The following is a 20,620-nucleotide window of genomic DNA, read 5'->3' as shown; positions in this document are numbered from 1 at the left end:
TGCATAAGTGCATAATAGCAGTCTATAAACAGTTAACAAGCTTCTTATAAGTGCTTATAAATGTCTTATAAACTAACACTAAACGTGTTTATTATGCTATTATTAAACACTTGTATAGTCTTATTTACACATAATAATGTCTTATAAGCATGTTAGAATGATTTATAAGGTCCTTATTACCTATTAATTTACGCTTATAATCTATCAATAAGCGTGTTTATTATGCTATTATTAAACATTAATATAGTCTTATTAACACAATAATGTCTTATAAGCATCTTATAAGACTTATAAGGTCCTTATTACCTAGAGAGATTTAAAGGCATCCAAGGTCTTTGAGTGAGGCTACTTGGCTTTGCAGGCTATTGACTCCTGGTTGCTGTGTAGCTGTAAACCTCAGAATCCCGGTGTTTCCATCGTTACAGATAATGGAAGGAAAGGGCCCGGCTCAGACTGTGGTCTCATTAACATCATGTAGCAGGTTTGTAGACAGTTTGCAGACAGTCTGTGTTCAGTTCAGCTATGGCCTTTCAATTTGACGGCTTCATTATATCAAGCAGAAGTTAGAAAACTGGAATGGTTCCGGCATTTGCTGCCTTAGGCCCTCTGTGTCTCACAGCGTCTCTTTAAATCCATGTGGAGTTTGTAAAAATAAGCCCATTGATTGCTTTCCTCGTTTTCTCTTCTGTTCAAGAACTGCAGCAGCAGCTCCGCTGTGATGAATCTAAGTGGCAGCATGTAGGGTCTGAAGTCATCAACTGCCAGAAAGGCTGCCAGGTCATTGATTTCCTGTTCTGCGCAGTTAGATAAGAGACGGGCCTGCCTCTTAGGGGGTCGGACTGTTTCTCTAGGCAATGCAAGCTCTTGTGCCAGCTGAACACTCGCTGGTTGTGAAGTGGTGACCCTGTCTCTTTGTTTTGACCCACACAACAGCTTTTCTTCATGCATTGGCTGTAAATGGCTACAGAGGGTTACTTTCTATAATGTAAACTGTGACTTGTACAGTAGACTTTGGTGGTCATGGAACCAAATGTATTATTTAGGCTCATATTGTAGGTCTAGGCCAGGGCCAGCTCTAGGGTTCTAGTAAGAAGCTTTTTTATTGTACATGGTTGCCTATCATGTATCATGGGCATTCTAGCAGCTGTGCGTGTAGAGTGTCTACTGCATGTCCTGATCTGTACAGTAGGCTGCACAGGCAACGTGTACGCCCAATATTAAGAATGCAATGACGAGTTAGTTTAACCAGTTGAACTGCTTCCTGGTTCTCCGTGGGCTTTGTTATTGAAAGGAAGCAAGCTTTACATTCCTGACAATAGAACATAAGTAACACAAGAGGATTTAAACAACTTTTAGTGGAGACGAAGGTAAGTGGCATCAATGTGTTATGTCTATAACTCATAGTAAAGGCATTATTATTGTACACTTTACCAACACTACTGTAGGTAAGGTGACACAAACTAAGTTGACGTAGCTCTCGTAATCGTATTTGGGAAGTCTAGTTCATTATTGTGATAGAGGCTGGGATAGTTAACTTTCCATCTCATCTTTCAAACCCATATTAAATATTGGATGTCATTGCTGTTCCTCCAGGAAATATGATCAGCATGATCTTAGCAGCCAAAGGGACTAGTTAACCACTAAACAAACTTATTTAGTTGCCCTTACTATTCAAAAGTGAAAACTGTGCTGCGTTAAATCTTTCACATGACATGTATCATGATGATATTCCTCCATATCAAACGGCCTCTCAGTTATTATTGATTATTTATTAAAGTCACAGTTGTTGCTGGTAGGGCTTACTGATGAAGCATAGAAACACATGCGATAGAACATCTACTAAACCTATGATGTCGAATGACAAAATTGTTACGCTCTATTTCATGTTATCAACTACGGGACCCATTGCAATCAGGGGCTGCATTCCACTGGGGGACAGAACAACAGAACGCAGTCTCTGATTGGTCCGGCTGCATGGTCATTTCTGGAAATTGATGTAAAGTAGATACAAGTAAGGCCAGACTGATCTGTGGAGATAAATAGAATGCGAGCTTGCGACATTAGGATGGTCTCACAAGGCTAGAGCTCCCCCTGCTCCTTACAGTGCATTTTTACATTAAGTAATTAGCTATCACTAAAGTGTGAAAATGTAACATTCTGTATTACTAGGAATTTTGTCCTATCTTGTCTTCTCTGTGTAAAGTTATTTTCTCTCAGTGTAACTCCTGCAAAGTTGTAAAGAGATAGGAGGCTTCACTGCCTCTAAAATGAGTCTTCCTGGGGAGGGAGATGACGGGAGTACTACCTCTAAAAGGAAATGCCCTATGGTGCCTGAAACTGAGGATGATGCAAGAAGGTAAGTGAGATGTGTATTAACATTACTTACATTGCTGTCCTTTTTATTATCATCATTAGAGTAAATGAGAGAATAAATACAGTATGCATGTTCTTTATTTGTGTTACAGCCCAACCAAGAAAGAGAGACCAGAATCACCTGCACCCAGCTGTGTGTCCTTGAAGAGTGACTCGTCAATGGTTCTTCCATACAACTTTAAAGGAGAGTGCACCACAGAGCAAAAGTAAGACCAAAGTCAAAGTTGTGTTTGTCACATATTACATCATACAGGACAATTCTCTAAGTGTGCCCAACAACCAAAAGTAAAGTACAAAAATGCACAATAAAAACCAGTTGCAAAGTACAAAAATATGATATACATGGCAAAAATATATATACAGTATGTTATACATATATTGTGCCGTGGAGTTAAAAAGTTAATATATATTATGTATATTCACATGTTTATTAATGGAATATAGATATGTATATTCTAACATGTATAAATATAAGGTGCTGTTGTGCTGAGTATAGCTACTGAGTTCAGTCCAGAGATCAAAGTGGTGTGTGCGAGAAGTAGGATTAGAGTGATAGTTGTTGGAGGGGGGCATCCTGTTGAGAGCAGGAGCAGGCCTAGGCAGTGTCTTTGTTCAGGCTCCTGATGGCCTGCGGAGAGAAGCTCCTCCTGCTGCCTCTCTGAGTTCATCTTGTGGATGCGGTACCTTCTTCCTGATTGTAGTAGAGAGAAGAGTCTGTAGTCCGGGTGGCTGGGGTCCTTCACAGTTCTCCTGGTCTTGGTCTTGAACCGCCGGGTCTAAATGTCCTGGAGGTGTGGGGGCGCTCCCTGACCACACAGAGCAGCTTCTGTCTCTCCCACTGTATAGCAAATCTCACTGTTCAACCAACACCTATGGCATTAAGTAGTCCTGTACACAAAAGTTGTCCTCATATTCAACAAATCCAACCTCAATGTAGACAGGGGCATGCTGTAGGCAGGTTCCAGACTGGAGAAAATGCATGTGTGTTTGTACAGTACTATATACTGTACAGCTGTGTTTCTGTGTGTGTGTGTGTGTGTGTGTGTGTGCGTGCGTGCGTGAGCCGTGTATTCACTCTACTTACATTGCTGTCCTTTTCATTATCGTCATTAGAGTAAATGAGAGAATAAATATGTATGTTCTTTATTTGTGTTACAGCCCAACCAAGAAAGAGAGACCAGAATCACCTGCACCCAGCTGTGTGTCCTTGAAGAGTGACTCGTCAATGGTTCTTCCATACAACTTCAGCAAAGGAGAGTGCACCACAGAGCAAAAGTAAGACCAAAGTCAAAGTTATGTTTATTTGTCACATACTACATCATACAGGACAAATAGTAGTGAAATGTGTTCACTAGCTCATAAGTGTGCCCAACAAACAAATGTAATGAATAAAGTACAAAAATGCACAATAAAACCAGATGCAAAGTACATCAACATATACATGACAAAATATTATACATGGAATGAGCTGAAATGGAATGCATGGCCTGACGGTTTTTGATGACAAAATGATGACATGGCTCCTGGAGGTGTGCCCGGATATATAGCCCGGGTGACCCCTCACCCAGGCTCGGGGTGGTAAAAGGATAGCCGCTCGGCCCCGAGCCTGGGGGGAGAGGGCAATAACAACCAACCCAAATGAAGAAGAAGAAGAAGCTGAAAGAACAGATGGAATTGTGCAGTCAGGTTAAATAGGGAATATATATTAGATATATTCACATTTATTTACAGAATATAGATATGTATATTCTAACGTGTATAAACATAAGGTGCTATTGTGTTGAGTATAGCTACTGAGTTCAGTCCAGAGATCAGAGAGGTGTGTGTGAGAAATAGGATTAGAGTGATTGTTGTTGGAGGGGGGCATCCTGTTGAGAGCAAGAGCAGGCCTAGGCAGTGTCTTTGTTTGTACTATACTGTACAGCTATGTTTCTGTGGGGGTGTGTGTACATGCATGCATGTGTGTCTTTCATATACAACAGGCATTTGCTAGTGATGAGAATACCTTATTCATATGACTTATTAATAGATATTCATAAGAGAAATTGTCTTACTGTAATTTATGGTCCTTAAATAAAGAGGTTGTCAGACGAGAGAACCGTTAATCCAGGTTTATTGCTTCATGCAAGAGTTGTCAGCAAAGGGTTGCAATAATCAACAACTGAAACACAGTCACTTTATCAGCTTTTAAGCAGTGGGATCCACATTCCATTCGTCACAATAAGGCACTGCCCGAAGGCACACTTTCCCATTGGTCACTCTTATCAGACCCACATTTTTTAATTGGACAAACATACACCGTCTGCTGCCATCTAGGGAAGACTAGGCCTCGGTGACATAAATCAACTATGGAGCAACCACTACACGCTATCTTGCCAATTTCTGTTAGTCCATGCGGTCGGACGCACCAAGAATAACCATTGACCTTAAGAGTCAAGGCACAGACATAGGGACAGGGGAAAAACCCACATCACTAGTCTACCGTTTTATGTTTTGTCCACAGAGACCCACTGGAAAGATTAGAGACCGAAGGTGATAAGAGGGATCAGTCTTCCCAGTGTCAACAAATGGATCTGTCCTCCATTTTCAAGGTAGGCCAGCAAGTTCACCCTTTTTGTTTAAGGATTTTTTGACATCACATGTCTATGAAGGTAGCATGTACTACACATTTTGTTTTTGTCCTGACCTGTCCCTTCTCTCATTACTCAATAGTTACTTGAGGACAATATTATCATGTTTGTGAAGAGAGAGTTGAGGAGATTTAAGAAGATCCTAAGCCCAGATCCCCCAGAAACCTCACTGAGTCAGAAAGAAGATGAAGAACAAATGGACTCTGAGGGTGAAGAGCAAGAGAGCAGTGCCAGAGAGGGGGTTCTGAAGATCACACTGTCCTTCTTGAGGAACATGAGCCAGAAGGAGCTTGCTGACTCACTGGAGAGGAGTAAGTGTTCTCCTAAACCTCTGGTTCTCTCATGATATAATCTTACAAAATATTTTGCATGATTAGACCAATTTATTAACCACACTGCATGATTGATTTTTACATGATCAGGTCACTTAGGTGAGCTTGTTGTGTGCCAACATAAACTAAAAAAAAACATGAGGAGGAGATTTGAGCGTGTGTTTGAAGGCATTGCTAAGCAAGGTAACTCAACACTTCTCAACAAGATCTACACTGAGCTCTACATCACAGAGGGAGGAAGTGGAGAGGTAAATAATGAACATGAGATCAGACAGATCGAGACAGCATCCAAAAGAACAGCAACACAAGAAAGACCCATCAAATGCAACGAAATCTTCGAGCCATTACCAGAGCAAGACACCTCCATCAGAACTGTCCTTACAAAAGGAGTTGCTGGCATAGGGAAAACTGTCTCAGTGCAGAAGTGCATGCTGGATTGGGCTGAAGGAAAGGCAAATCACGATGTCCAGCTGATATTTTCACTCCCTTTCCGAGAGTTAAATTTGATGTGTGGTGAAAAGCACAGTTTGATGGGATTTCTCAATCACCTTTTCATTGAGACCAAAGAGTCAAGAATTTCAAGCTTCGATGATTACAAGGTTCTGTTTGTCTTTGATGGTCTGGATGAGTGTCGACTTCCTTTGGACTTCAAGAGAAACCAGAGCTGGTACGATATCACAGAGTCCACCTCTGTCGATGTGTTGTTGACAAACCTAATCAAGGGGAATCTGCTTCCCTCTGCACTTGTCTGGATAACCTCTCGACCTGCAGCAGCCAATCGGATCCCCCCTGAGTGTGTTGACCGGGTGACAGAGATACGAGGGTTCAATGACCCACAGAAGGAGGAGTACTTCAAGAAGAGAGTCAGTGATCAGTCCCTGGCCTGCAGAATCATCTCACACATGAAGTCCTCAAGGAGTCTCTACATCATGTGCCACATGCCCATCTTCAGTTGGATTTCATCCACAGTTCTGGAGAAAATGTTCAGAGAATCAGGGAGTGGAGAAATGCCCAAGACCTTGACGCAAATGTACACACACTTCCTGACTCTCAACATTCAGATCAAACAAGATAAATATTCCAGTGGGGCAGAAGAAACAGCAGCAGGTCCACAGATCAAGACAGATGAAGAAATGGTTTTGAAACTTGGGAAGCTGGCTTTTGAACAGCTACAAAAAGGCAATCTGATCTTCTATGAGGAAGACCTGAAAGAGTGTGGCATTGATGTCAGTGATGCCTCGGTGTACTCAGGCATATGTACACAGATTTTTCGAGAAGAGTGTGGGCTGTATCAGGAAAAGGTCTACTGCTTTGTGCATCTGAGCATCCAGGAGTTCCTTGCAGCCCTCTATGTGTTTCACACATTCATCAACAGCAATGTCAACCTGATGGCAGACCAAGAAGACAGCCACAGACAACTCCAATCGCCTAAGGATGCTTCTGCAACCATCCTACACAGGAGTGCTATTGATAAGACCTTAGAGAGTGAAAACGGACATCTGGACTTGTTCCTACGCTTCCTACTTGGCCTCTCGCTGGAGTCCAATCAGACTCTCATACGCAACCTTCTGACCCAGACAGGGAGCTGTCCTCAGACCAGTGGAGAAACAATTTTCTACATCAAGGAAAAGATCCGGAACAATCCTTCACCAGAGAGGTGCATCAATCTGTTCCATTGCCTGAATGAGCTGAATGATCATTCTCTAGTTGAGGAGATCCAAAGCTACCTGAACTCAGGAAGTCTCACAGAAGCCAAACTCTCACCTGGACAATGGTCCGCTCTAGTCTTTGTGTTGCTGACATCAGAAGAGGAGCTAGTGTGATCGTATTTTAGACTTGTCTAGTCCAAAGATTTACCAAGATACGTTCAAAAGGTTGAGTCTGGTTTATTGAATGAAATCAAATACTTGCACAAGGACTTCCTGAACAACGCAAACAAAGGTGGTTTGTCAGAGAAGTGAAGTCAGTCACTTCTGCCCTGGCTTATATTCAGTCTATGCGTCATCGTGAGGGGACGGATATCACACAGTGAAAGGAAGGAATGTGGGATGAAACTCACTTTGACAAAGGTCTGAGAAGGACAAGGTGTGGCCTTTCTGACTTGGACAAAAGAGCGAGGCAGAGCTATGCAGAGTGTGTTTACAATCACAAAAGGGGGGGGAGAGTTGGTGTTTTACATTAGACTGAAACTGGGGTTTTGCAGGGGACTTGGGGGGAGGTGATAATTACAAAGACAAAGGCTTAAGGCGTTTGGATGTAAATTCCTGGACAATCCCTCATTTGTGCCTGAACAGGCACACAAAAATAAAATATAAAATCCAAACACAGTGTAAACAGTCAGCTATGCTATACATGTGGAAAGGAAATAATCTCTCCACTAGGTGGAAACTTTAATTATTTTCTCTCAACGTGCAAAATCACACACCAAAACCCCTTGCTTCAGAAATTTGACAGGAAACAAGATAAAAAAATTGACATGATTATATACTATTTATAGTCTAAGAGTGGACAACCATTCACCAAAAAACAAACTTGATTAAACAAGGCAAAAAAAGATAAAATGGTTACCAGTGTAAGAGGGGCAAAAAACCTCTTGGTCAATTTAGAGGAAAAACCCAAACTTATTTATCAACTCATGTTTCAACAATTGCAACTCTTGTAAACAAATATGATATTTTCCAGATTATTTCAAAGTTCATTAACTCTTGTGAGGAGGTGACCGGCAAGGTCAGTCTCCGATTGCTCATCAGAGGAGGGGAGAGTGTGGCGGTGACTGTCAAGGTCACTCTTGTTCACAGTGTATCCCAACAGTCATTTAGGTGGCACTTCTCTTTTGGGCAATAGAATGTCATTGGGGAATGCAAGGCGTCTTCTCTTCTAGATCGCAACTTCAATGTCGCGTTGTTCGAAATCAGTTATGTTCAATGTTAGTGTGTGCAGGTGTGTGTGCGTGTGTGGTGCATCTTGTCAGGAGGTGACCAGCAAGGTCATTTTTCCTCCGATTCCTCGTCAGAGGAGAGGACAGTGTGATGGCCCATGGTTTTGGCCTCTGAGCCCTCTGGTTCAGCTGCATTCTGATCTCCTGGTGTTTGCGATCCCTTGGTGGACCGTCCTCTGCTGCTTGGATCCGTCGGCAATGGCTTGCATGGGTCCAACGAAGTCCTCTCAGATCGCTGTCTGCGTGATGAGTAGAAACTGGTACGGCCCGAGCCACCTCGGCGAGTTCCAGCTCCTTCGTCTGTGGTCGTGGATTAGGACCCAATCCCCAGGAGAGATGTGATGCAGGAACCCCTCCTTAGCCTCAGGAAATGGCGGTCCTCACTCTGTTGGAGACATCTGTTAACATCCTCCGCCACCCCTGTTTTTGAAACATGATCTGGCCCGTGGGCTAGTTTGAAAGCATAATGAAAACATGAACGAGGTAGTACAGGTTTGTCATTAGGCCCTAGATACAGGTTAGTTTGGTGGTGGAAATGTGCACTTAGTCCTTCATTTCTTTTTGTCCGCAGGTGGAGCAGATGCTTGTAGGTCAGAAATGTAGGCTCTTGAACTGAACCCGGTCCATCCCTGTACTGCTCCACTTAGGGCCGGCCCGGGTCGTGCTGCTGGAGGGCTCACCTCGGCGCTCCCGCCTCCAGCACAGGCTGATGAAGTGCTCCATCTGTGGATTCACAGATGAGAGACAAAACAGAGACAAAACAGAAGAGCAAAAGGAGAGTTCTCTGGTCTGGTCTCCCTGTTCCCCTCTTTGGTCAGGAACGGTTATTCAAAATCTGTTGGAGATTCTCAGAAATATGGTTAAGCGCAAGCTCCTGCTTTGGGGAAAAATTGTTATTATTCTGTCAGGAAAACTTAAACAGGGTGACTGTTCAAGTGTCATTTAGAGCCAGTCTGTAGTAGCCTACAGTGACATCAGGGGCAGCGTTAGAATGACTTCAACACGCCCAGTCCCCAGTCATGATCAAGGCAATTGGGTTTGGCTCTAGCATTTCTCTCACGATTTTATGAAAATAAAATAACCATATTCTCGCCTCAACAAAACAACACCCCCTAAGGGTGAAAGCAAAAAATTTCCTGAAGTCAGGATAAAAGTAGAGATGAGGCAAAGAAAATGACACTAAAATGAACTGGCTTCATTTACAATTAACTAATCAAAACACTCCATCAAAGCTTCATTTGTATAGCTAAAATTTGTATATCTAAACCCTCCCTCTTCTGCATTTGAGGACAGAGTATTTGGGCACTGCTCCTGTTTCATACTTATCTGTCGTTCACAGTGAGTTGGTGACATGGCGTTGGTCTGCATCTCACGAACCCCAGATCGCCCATCTGTAGGGAAACAGGCCAGTAACCTCCGGTGTCCTGTGCCCGTCTCCTGGTTCGGCATTCACCCATCACTCCCGGAACGACAGTTGTCTGTAAAATACCACTCAGGAAAAACACTCAGGCCCGATGAATGTGCCTCAAACTATAAACATGAGATATTTAACATACTCATTTAAAAATATATAATTGGGTTAGGAGATGGTGCATTCAGATTAAGACACTAGCAACCCTTATCTATTCCCCCCACTATTATGCACAAACCTTATGTTTTAAGCTACATATCAGAAAGAGAGACAAAACAAACACAGTTAAACAGACCAACAGCAGGTTTTAATGTCCCCAGGAAGGCATGATCCAGGCTCCTCAAAGACCTGCCGCCCAGGGTCCATAGCACCTGAAAATTAAGACTCAAAACACAGACTGGGTTCAATAGCAGAGGAGAAGGCCTAATGCCAGCTCCTCAAAAAAACACATTATCATTATATGAATGAAAAATTCATACAGTAGAAATGCATAAAACGAACAGCTTATGGCCATTCATTGACTATTGAAACAAAACTCCTGAATCAAACACCTATTCAACCCTGTCAGACTTTTGAGTTCGCTCTACATCTATTTTATCCTGTTTATTTATCTTAAAAATTAAAACTCTATCTTGGCTAGTTTAAAATCACCCTTATGGGTTGTTCAAGGGAAGTCCAGCAGGTGGCGCTCGACTTCAAAATCGGAGGCTCTTTCTTCCGGACCTGTTCGGACAAATACCTCGTAGAAAGAAGGGGCGTGGCTAATGGCGCAACAAGTCGAGGGGGGGAATCTAATTTTAAATCAGAGTTATTCTGCTGGGGAAAATGGTGGAGAGACTGTTTGCTGAATCTCCTTATCTTTCCTTCCTGACCTAAAAAAACAAACTCTCTTGTCTACTCTCCCAAATCTTAAAAACAGACCAGTCTAGAGAATTAACTCTACTTTTCCCTTAACCCTCTAGCTGAGCCCGAATCTTAGAATTTAACACTAAAATGTCAGATGTGGATGTAAGAAATCGAAAATGCTTTAGCACATAACGAAAATCTCCCACAAACGCTCGCAGAAATATGCTTCAGTGCAATAATCACATCAGGCTAGACGTTTGCAGTAGAATTCTTTACATCCTCTAGCATATCTTAATAACTAGTGTTACAGGGACACCTAGTGGTGATCCCAAAATGTTGCATGTATGACCCGGATGTGGTCTTTGGCAGCGCGGGGAAATTTAAAGAAACAACGTCCCTAATAACAGCCTAGAAACCCCAAAACAGCAATGAAAGGAAACCTTATGGTTAACTCACGGCGGTAAAGAATACAATTTCGAAGAAACAAACATTAAGACACATTAAAATTCGCTTAGTACTCACCCAGTCAGCGAAGTGCTTTGTTCTCTTCTGGCTCAATGGCGGAACACCGCGATAGCGGAGTTTTCCTTATCTCCTAGGCAACCAGCTAGCTAGCCTACTGGGAATCTAGCAGAATTTTAACAGTCTAAAAAGGGTACAAAACAATACTTTACCTGGATCCATGGCGCGCATAACAAACATACAATCAAGAGCCGAGGCTCAAAACAGTGAACACATAAGACGACCAACCCCTCGTGCACATGCAAGAGAGAACGTAGCAGACACACGGGAACGCAAACAAAGGACGACCAAACGACGACCAAAACCCGACTTAACACACAAACATGAAACAAAGGCCCACGTTTACAACAAAACATTCTCGGCTGCACTAGCAATTTGGTCCAGGCTAAACCATGATGTCTAGATCCTACCAAATATGTACAGCCCCTCTGGTCAAAATCTCTACCAGAAAACGCGGATTGCAAAACTCTCAATTCCGCCCTGTAGCTACATCTCCATTGAGCAAAAACTCTCTCAACGTTCTCTCGGTTAAAACTCTCCCGCGACCGGCCAAAAGGAAACCTGTTCTGTGCCAAACTCTCACTTGAAAAACTCTCCCGCGACCGGCCAAAAGGAAACCTGTTCTGTGCCAAACTCTCACTTGAAAAACTCTCCCGCGACCGGCCAAAAGGAAACCTGTTCTGTGCCAAACTCTCACTTGAAAAACTGATACCCTCGTAACGAAACCAGGACGAAGTCAAAAGACAATACGATATAAAATCTATTGCTGTTCACATCTCCTTAGATAGTTACTTACTAAATACCCACGCTGGGGTTTTCCGTTTTCAAACAATCCAGACCAACAAGCTGAACCAAATCAAGGCAAATACAACTCAACCCATAAGAGGGTTCGTTTAAACGTACCTGTGCGCTTCAAGAATCCAGTGGAAGAACTGAGGAAATAATCTCACCTTGCGCTCTGGCGCAAGAGAGAAAATTGATTTTCCAACGCCCACTATGGACCCGACACGTCTGCCGATCAGTCCTCTATCCACTGGAATCCCGAAGCAAACGCAGGCAGTGATCCCATCCCCGTCGCCAAAACTGTGATCGTATTTTAGACTTGTCTAGTCCAAAGATTTACCAAGATACGTTCAAAAGGTTGAGTCTGGTTTATTGAATGAAATCAAATACTTGCACAAGGACTTCCTGAACAACGCAAACAAAGGTGGTTTGTCAGAGAAGTGAAGTCAGTCACTTCTGCCCTGGCTTATATTCAGTCTATGCGTCATCGTGAGGGGACGGATATCACACAGTGAAAGGAAGGAATGTGGGATGAAACTCACTTTGACAAAGGTCTGAGAAGGACAAGGTGTGGCCTTTCTGACTTGGACAAAAGAGCGAGGCAGAGCTATGCAGAGTGTGTTTACAATCACAAAAGGGGGGGGAGAGTTGGTGTTTTACATTAGACTGAAACTGGGGTTTTGCAGGGGACTTGGGGGGAGGTGATAATTACAAAGACAAAGGCTTAAGGCGTTTGGATGTAAATTCCTGGACACTAGATGTGTTTGACCTGAAGAAGTACTCCAGATCAGATGAGGGCCTTCTAAGGCTGATGCCAGTTGTCAAAGCCTCCCGAACAGCTCTGTGAGTACTTGTTGATTTTGTTAATCAAGCTTGAAACCAATACCAGAAATGCATCAGTTAGGCTTTCACTCAGAAAAATAATGAATTTGCCATTTGTTAACCTTTTAGGTTGAATGGATGTAACCTCACAAAGAAGTCTTGTGAAGCGTTGGCTTCCATTCTAAGCTCAAACTCCACACAGCTCAGGGAACTGGACCTGAGTGACAATGACCTGCAGAATTCAGGAGTGAAGCTGCTCTCTGCTGGACTTGGGAGCCCAAGCTGTAAACTGGAGACCCTCAGGTTAGTATTTTATGTAATGATATATATGTGTGTGATAAATGAGTGTGATAAAGACATTCAATTTGCAAAAATGATATGAAGTATGGGGCATGAAATCTTTTTTTTCCTTTGTGGCCTCAATTTATGTACACAATTATGCACATTATGCTCTATCTTGTGGCTTATGTTGTTTATCTCATGAGATCCTCCTTTCTTATGGCCAATAAACCGTGGCCATGTGTAATATATTGTGGGCACAAGATAGTCAGCTTGTGGGCACTACAGTATAATAATACAAAAGATCCCATCTTTTGCCAAGTGTGCATACTTTTTACAGAATATGGCCACAAGACAAATAGTCCAGGGCTCTGTAGTCAAGACCCTAGTGACAACTTTGTGATCTTCAAGAATGAAATGCCTCTCATTGCAGGTTGTCCTTCTGTGGAGTCACAGAGGATGGCTGTGCTTCTCTGGTATCAGCTCTGAAGTCAAACCCTTCACACCTGAGAGAACTGGATCTGTCTTACAATCACCCTGGACACTCCGGAGTAGATTTGCTCTCTGCCAGACTAGATGATCCACTCATTAGACTGAAGAAACTGAGGTAGAAACATATCTACAGATAGATAATATAAATAATGCTTGGCCGTTCATTATTTTCCTAGACTTGTTTAGGAAAAGCTATTGGTTTATCAGCATGATGCTCAATCGAACAATTTAAAAATACTTCATGTCTGTCTCTATGAATTTACATTTACTTACAGTGTGGACAATGATGGAGAGTGCTGGTTGAAATCTGGCTTGAGACAATGTAAGTCTTGAAGCATTATCTACTCTTGAAAGAGGTTTCTTTGCTCAGATTTGATTAATGGGCATTAATATTATTTAAAACATTTTATTTGTCTTCTCATAAAATATCATTATAGCTGGTAGCAATTTTAACTTAAAGGACCATACTGGTCTAAATATGCTGTGATCTCCTAAAACGACTCACCCACATTACCGCAATCCATTTTCCGAAGTAAAGCTCATGCTAAAAGATATTTGTATTTTCATTTACTTACATTTCAAAAGTTGAACGTGATGGTTTCAAAACATATTTTTTAATTGTTCCCTTGTTGTGCTGACAAACTCGTCCCGGTTAGTTTCAAATAATTTTCAGTATTTATTTTCGTTTTAACCCTCTTTGCACAGCCTACGCCAACGGTCTGTCTTCTTCCTGTTTACATGGCAGCCATTGCTAGGAGCGCTGGGTAGAGAATCTAGTGTAGGTGGATTAGAGGATATAGCGCAGGAATTCAACGAATTCGAACAAAAATAATATAACATGAAAACTACTGAAAATTATTTGAAACTAACTGGGACGAGTTTGTCAGCGCAACGAGGAAACAATTTAAAATTTTGTTTTAAAGCCATCATGTTCAACTTTTGAAATGTAAGTAAAACACGAAAATGCAAACATCTTTTAACATGAGCTTTACTTTGGAAAATGGATTGCGGTAATGTGATATACGTTGGGTGACTAGTTTAAGGAGATCAAATCCTATTTAGACCGGTATGGTCCTTTAACTCAAAATGTACAGCTTATTTTACAGAACCGTAATTTGTAATGTATTTTCATGGTGTTTTCCATCAGATGCCTGTGAGCTCACTTTGGACCCAAACACAGCATGCAGATACCTCATTCTATCTGATGGAAACAGAAAGATGACTCGAGGAAAAGAAGTACAGCCGTATCCCGATCATCCAGAGAGGTTTAAGAACTGGGGACAGGTGCTGTGTAGAGAGGGTTTGACTGGACGATGCTACTGGGAGGCAGAGTGGACAGGGAAGTGGGCTGGGCTAGGAGTGGCTTACAAGGGAATCTGTAGAAAGGGAGAGGGTAATGACTGTGCACTTGGATACAATGACAAGTCCTGGAGTTTGCGTGTTTACGATGACTGTTACAATGCTTGGCACAATAAGAAAGGAGATCCCATACCTGCCCCATTCCCAATGTCCAACAGAGTGGGAGTGTATTTGGACATGCCGGCCGGTACTCTGTCCTTCTACAGTGTCTCATCTGATACACTGACCCACCTGCACACATTCCACACTACATTTACTGAGCCCCTGTATCCAGGCTTCAGGTTGTGGCATGATGATGTGTCAGTCTCCTTGTGTAAGGTATTGCCAGTACACATGCAATAACTGTATACTGCATGCAACAGTCAAAAATTGGATGATTTTCCATCCAATTCATGTATCATAACTTAACAATTACGGAGAATCTAGTGGTGTTTTGTAATGAATCTGTGATTACACAATGTAAAATTTCAAGGAAGTAGCTACTACCTGGGTTTTTTGACCCATTACTTTTTCACTCTTACTCAAGTAGGTTTTTTGGAGTTTTTTTTTTAAATTTCTTCTTGAGCTAATTTTCATTATTACGGATTAAAGAAGTATTAAAGATTGTCCTTTTTGAATATATGTTCTTACTTTCTTTGGTGCCCGCAAAGGAAACATAAAGAATCCTGAACAGAGAGATCCTGTGTTGCTCTCTCTCTCTCTCAAGCTAGTCCATTTGTGGTGGCATTCATCAAAACTGATCACAGCCATGCCTATTTCTGTATTTCTCTTTGTTCTCTGTTGTTGAGTTGTTAAATGCTGGTCAGAAGAGTCATGTATTGATTAAATGCCTCAGTTATAACAATGCAACCATCTTTCAAAAGATTTCATTTGCAGACTTTGTCAGTGATGTAAATGGTGGATTAAATGCCTCAGTTACAACAATACAACCATCTTTCCAAAGATTATATTTTCAGTCTGTCAGTGATATTGATAGGTATGTATATATGTATGTATTGGACAGGCCATATACATGTATATATTGACAGACAGCCCCTGATAAATGCATGCAGGATGTCTCAGGTGAGTAAATGTTTAAAATGAAAGGACAAACAGCATTTTTGTTGTCCAGATTGGTTTTGCAAATTGCTCAGAAAGCAACATTTATTACAGATGTAATGCAAGATCCATTGTGTAGGGGACAAGATGTGAGCATACATGCCTTCATGCATGTATGTGTACCACGTGCATGCATGTCTGTGTGTGTGTGTGTGTGTGTGTGTGTGTGTGTGTGTGTGTGTGTGTGTGTGTGTGTGTGTGTGAGAGAGTGCGTGCATGCGTGTGTGTGTGTGTGTGTGTGTGTGCATGCATGCGTGTGCGTGTGTGAGCCCATGGGTCATGTAGTGGAGGCGACATTTTAAGGGTGGTGGAGAGAAGCAGAGCTGCTGCTGGCGACAAGAGACAGCCTCACACCATGGGGGCAGACATGCCTACTCTCTCTGACTCATACATATGTCTGGCACCTTCCCTCACCAACACTGTGCCCACATCCATATCACTGCTGTCTGGCATGGCTACACAATCACAGGGGCAGGTAGATGCAGGAGATGCAAGGTCTTAGTTTAGCTGGAGATAGAGACATACGGATAGAGAGAAGAGAAATAGAGATGGAAACTAAGTTTAGATATGAGTGATGTGCTGGAATAGAGAGTAAATGTTTTAGGGGGTTTTCCATCAAAAATATGATTGGTTGTGCTGTCGCACAGTAGGCATACAAGGTAAAATGGATTTAGCTAGTTTTTAATATACAAGTCATTCTCCTTGGCTAGCACTCAATTACTTTAAGCTAAAAGTTATATATCTCCCCATCCTGTAATTGAATCTCTCTCTCCCTCTCTCTCTACACTCTGTAACACTGTGGCCAGGTTTTCCACCCTTTCTTCCTTCTTTTTTTTTCGCCTCAAGAGTGAGAAGCCATTAACCCACCCCTTGTGATGTCAAGGCCACCGTGGTCTCCTAGGCAACATGTTCTGAACAATTTGTTTCACAATTAGGACATTTGACATAATCCTAACAGGCCTTAACGATAATCCTAACAGGCCTTAAAACAGCAACCAAAGGAGAACCATTTAATTGAAGATTTGCATAATTTACATATGACGGTTCATATCTAAGTATTTTCTAGTTTCAGATGTTGAAATGTACCGTAAGCTTATAAGACTGGACTTGATTGCCTAGTAAGTACACTAAACTACTCCCACTAGCCTTTTGTACTGTATCTTCTCTGAGTCCACAGGAGTTAAAGTCTCACCTCACTACCCTTCCCAAAATGGGAAAGCACTTCCCACAAGATTCCATTAACCTGTGAAAAGCAGGTAGGTGACACAAATCGATTCTACTCAAAGGTCATTGGCTGCCCTGGGACTTCCTGATGGCCCTCTCTGTCCTGCACTGATGGACCCTACTGATCATGTCCAGAGCATGAGACACTCCTTCTATGATGGCACCTCTGTCCTCTCTATTTCTCGTGCCAGATGCCATGGCTCAGAGCCCGAAATCTGTGGATGGATGAGGCTGTCAAAATTGATAGGCCTAAACAAAAGCACAAGGGGGATGCGGAGAAGTTGCGGGCATTTATGTATGTATGTATGTATGTGTGTGTGTGTGTGTGTGTGTGTGTGTGTGTGTGTGTGTGTGTGTGTGTGTGTGTGTATGTATGTATGTATGTATGTATGTATGTATGTATGTATTATCCAGAGGCGGATGCCATCAAATGTGAAAAAATAACAGGCATGTTTGCTGCCTGGGCAGCGGTAGCTTCAACATCAGTAGCCCACCTGACATGATGCAGCATAGGTGGAACCTGAGGGAGGAGAGGTGGCTGATTAGATTAGATGTCTTTATTGTCCACAAGGGAAATTAATTTTGCTTCAGTCAGACAAATAAAACCCATCACAGTACAAGATCACATCACAATAAAAAGGCAAGAGGAAGGGTCTCTGAAAATAATTTTGTGCAGAAGTGTTTGTGCATTGTGTGCATGAGTGCCTGGCCTGCCAGGCAGAAAGCAAGTAGAGGATCGTACAGAGGAGCAGGTAGAGGAGCAGGTAGAGCAACAGGTAGAGGGGCAGGTAGAGGGGTGTACAGAGGGACAGGTAGAGGAGCAGGTAGAGGAACAGGTAGAGGCTATATATATATATATATATATATATATATATATATATATATATATATATATATATATATATATATATATATATATATATATAATTGTATTAATCTCTCTCTCTCTCTTCCAGTCCTTATGTCTAGCCGAGCCAGGTTGTTGAGTTAGCAGTGGAGGAGAGAGACAGAGAGGAAGAGGTTGTAGACTAGTTTGCCTGTCCTGAGCCTGCTATGACGCAGGTGTTTTGAAACTGGATTTCACTCAGGATTTTGTCTCAGTGATGCATCTTGAGGTGAGTTGCAGTTGACACTAATGTATTCCTAGCTACAGAGAAGCATTCACCATGTCTGTGTGTGTGTGTGTCCTTCTAAAAAGCAATTTAGGATACTTATCCCTCATTTACACGCTACTCATCCATTATTCATGATGGGTGCTCATATAAACAAAATGTCTCATATTCATAAACAAGTGTGTCAAACAGTGTGTCAAACAGAGAGATATGAAGAATTAACCACAGTCATATTGCTTACAGTTACGTGCATCGACTCAGTGAAGTGTACTCTTCTTGTACTCTTATATTGGCTGTTTATACGGCCTGCAAATAAAGTGAAAGGAAAGCAAAATCTAAATTGAGTTTTTCATCTTTTTGAATTACCCTTGACAGCTGAGTAGTACATCTAATTTTTTATACATTTTTATTGTGAAGATGAGAAATGGTCTCTCTCAAATATATTCTCTCAACGAGAGGAATGTTTTGATTTGGTGGTCCCTGCGTCTATTGTGAGAGCAGATTGTCCCTGCATGTCCCCATCATATCACTATGGGAACACAGCATGGAAAACTCCACTCATTTACTTTTAAAAAGGCAAGAAAGACCTCTACTGAACTGAGCTACACTTGAACAAGATGATCTAGCTTCATATAAAGTGCATCTTATGAAGGCTTCACTACATGTTCATGAAACCTCTACAACCATATACTGTATAATGTTTTATAAAGAGTTCATAAATGTGGCATTACTGTGTGACATAATCACCAGTGTCAAATGTGACAAAGCCTACTTACTCAATGACAAGGTTATAGATGCTTTGTGAAGCCATCATTTAATATGATTTATAATGGCTTCATTAAGTTGTGCTTATGTCACCCTTTAAGGAATAGATGTATTCTATTAAACATAGTGGGTTATAGCACATTTGCAGTTGTGATTATGTCACATAGTTACATTGTGAAAGAAGATTACAGCTATAACAATGCCATTGAAAAGATGAAAAGATCAGTTTGATTTTATTTAATTTATGGTATTAGTGTGTATAAAATATAGAGTTGTAGACACACTGCATTGTTCTGACTGCTGTAACACTATTTTTGTTCAAGGTAGATTATTTTAGAAGAAAACAGTACTTTTTTTCAATAATGGTTAGCATATCACAACAACATCGACATCAGAAGCAACTGAGGGCTTCAAAACTCACAAAACTGATTTTTTTGCAAATCCCATTCATTTTTCCCATGGGGATTTTGGACTACAACCCACAATGGTGGAAATGTTAACTTTTCAGCCTACAAAAAGTCAGACCTCACTACTCCATTGGTGAAATGTACCACAACAAAAAGAACACAGTCCACAAAACAACAATAGTTTGGTATTTTGACACCTTGAACACTGTTCTCCTTTGATAAGAGCAGTAATAACACAGATAAATGCAGAGAGTAATTATTCTACAACACCCCCATGTCAAAGAGGTAAACATTGAGAGAAAATACAGCTGTATTATGGCAGCAAGCTTACTCTCATTCCATGGAGATAGCAGTAAGAGCAGGAGATAAGGGAAGATGGCAGAGGAGCATCAATACACTCTAATAGAGAATGGAGTGTTAAAATGGGGTTTGGCTCCAGCGTTATCAACAACCCGTTTTCATTTCTATCCAAACAATGTTTCTGTAATGAGATCCTGTTCCAGATGAACATAAATACAAAAGGATGTACAACAGTATAATTTGGTTTTCAGTGAGGTCACATGCTGTATGTCAAAAACTGAGAAACAGGAAGGGCATCGGACAACAATATAGGCGCACAAATCACTGAGCGCTGGGGATATTCCAAATCAGCTATCATCAAATTGGGTTGTCCAGGAGCACCATGAGTCATGCGCTGGACAACCTATTCAGGCATCAGACAAGGACACACAGTTGTTCCCAGAATCCTTTGTAACTGTCCTAGCATGCATCACGCATCACCAGAGGAAATGTCAGGCACACACACTAGGGGCAAGGGCACCACATCCACAAGACCAACTTGGAGAGGCTCAGGAGGACCTCCCGGCGTCCGGATCCAGAACGAGGACATTGCCCAGGCCAGCTCACTGCTCCCACAGGTCAGTTTATACACTTAATCACCATTCAGTCATTGCATTCAAGAGGTCACTGAAATGTCATCTTTGATGGAAACCTTGTTTGATGGAAACACTGAGATTGCCTATGTGTGTGTGTGTGTGTGTGTGTGTGTGTGTGTGTGTGTGTGTGTGTGTGTGTGTGTGTGTGTGTGTGTGCGTGCGCGTGTGAGCGTGTGTGTGCGTGTGTGTGTGTGTGTATGTGTGTGTATGACCGAGTGTGTCTGTGACCGTGAGCGTGTACGACTTCTGATGTAATGCAATCAGACTGTTATTCACTATCCCCTGTGACTAG

General features: G+C 41.9%; 1 protein-coding gene across 1 annotated transcript; it reads left to right on the top strand.

Annotated features, from left to right (window-relative positions):
* Positions 1 to 2,267: 2,267 nt before the first annotated feature.
* Positions 2,268 to 17,338, top strand: LOC311320400 (NLR family CARD domain-containing protein 3-like; the record flags this gene model as incomplete). The annotated part of the gene is given in 12 exon segments (XM_084452131.1): positions 2,268 to 2,356; positions 3,532 to 3,648; positions 4,877 to 4,964; positions 5,086 to 5,314; positions 5,426 to 7,152; position 7,154; positions 12,594 to 12,678; positions 12,787 to 12,960; positions 13,370 to 13,543; positions 13,704 to 13,750; positions 14,576 to 15,100; positions 17,301 to 17,338. Coding segments are annotated over 12 exon segments (3,294 nt in total).
* Positions 17,339 to 20,620: the final 3,282 nt, after the last annotated feature.

Source organism: Borostomias antarcticus (genome assembly GCF_949987555.1).
Source record: "Borostomias antarcticus genome assembly, chromosome: 17".
Taxonomy (NCBI): domain Eukaryota; kingdom Metazoa; phylum Chordata; class Actinopteri; order Stomiiformes; family Stomiidae; genus Borostomias; species Borostomias antarcticus.
Note: the sequence above shows the minus strand (reverse complement) of the source record. Positions and strands in the feature narration are given on the sequence as shown.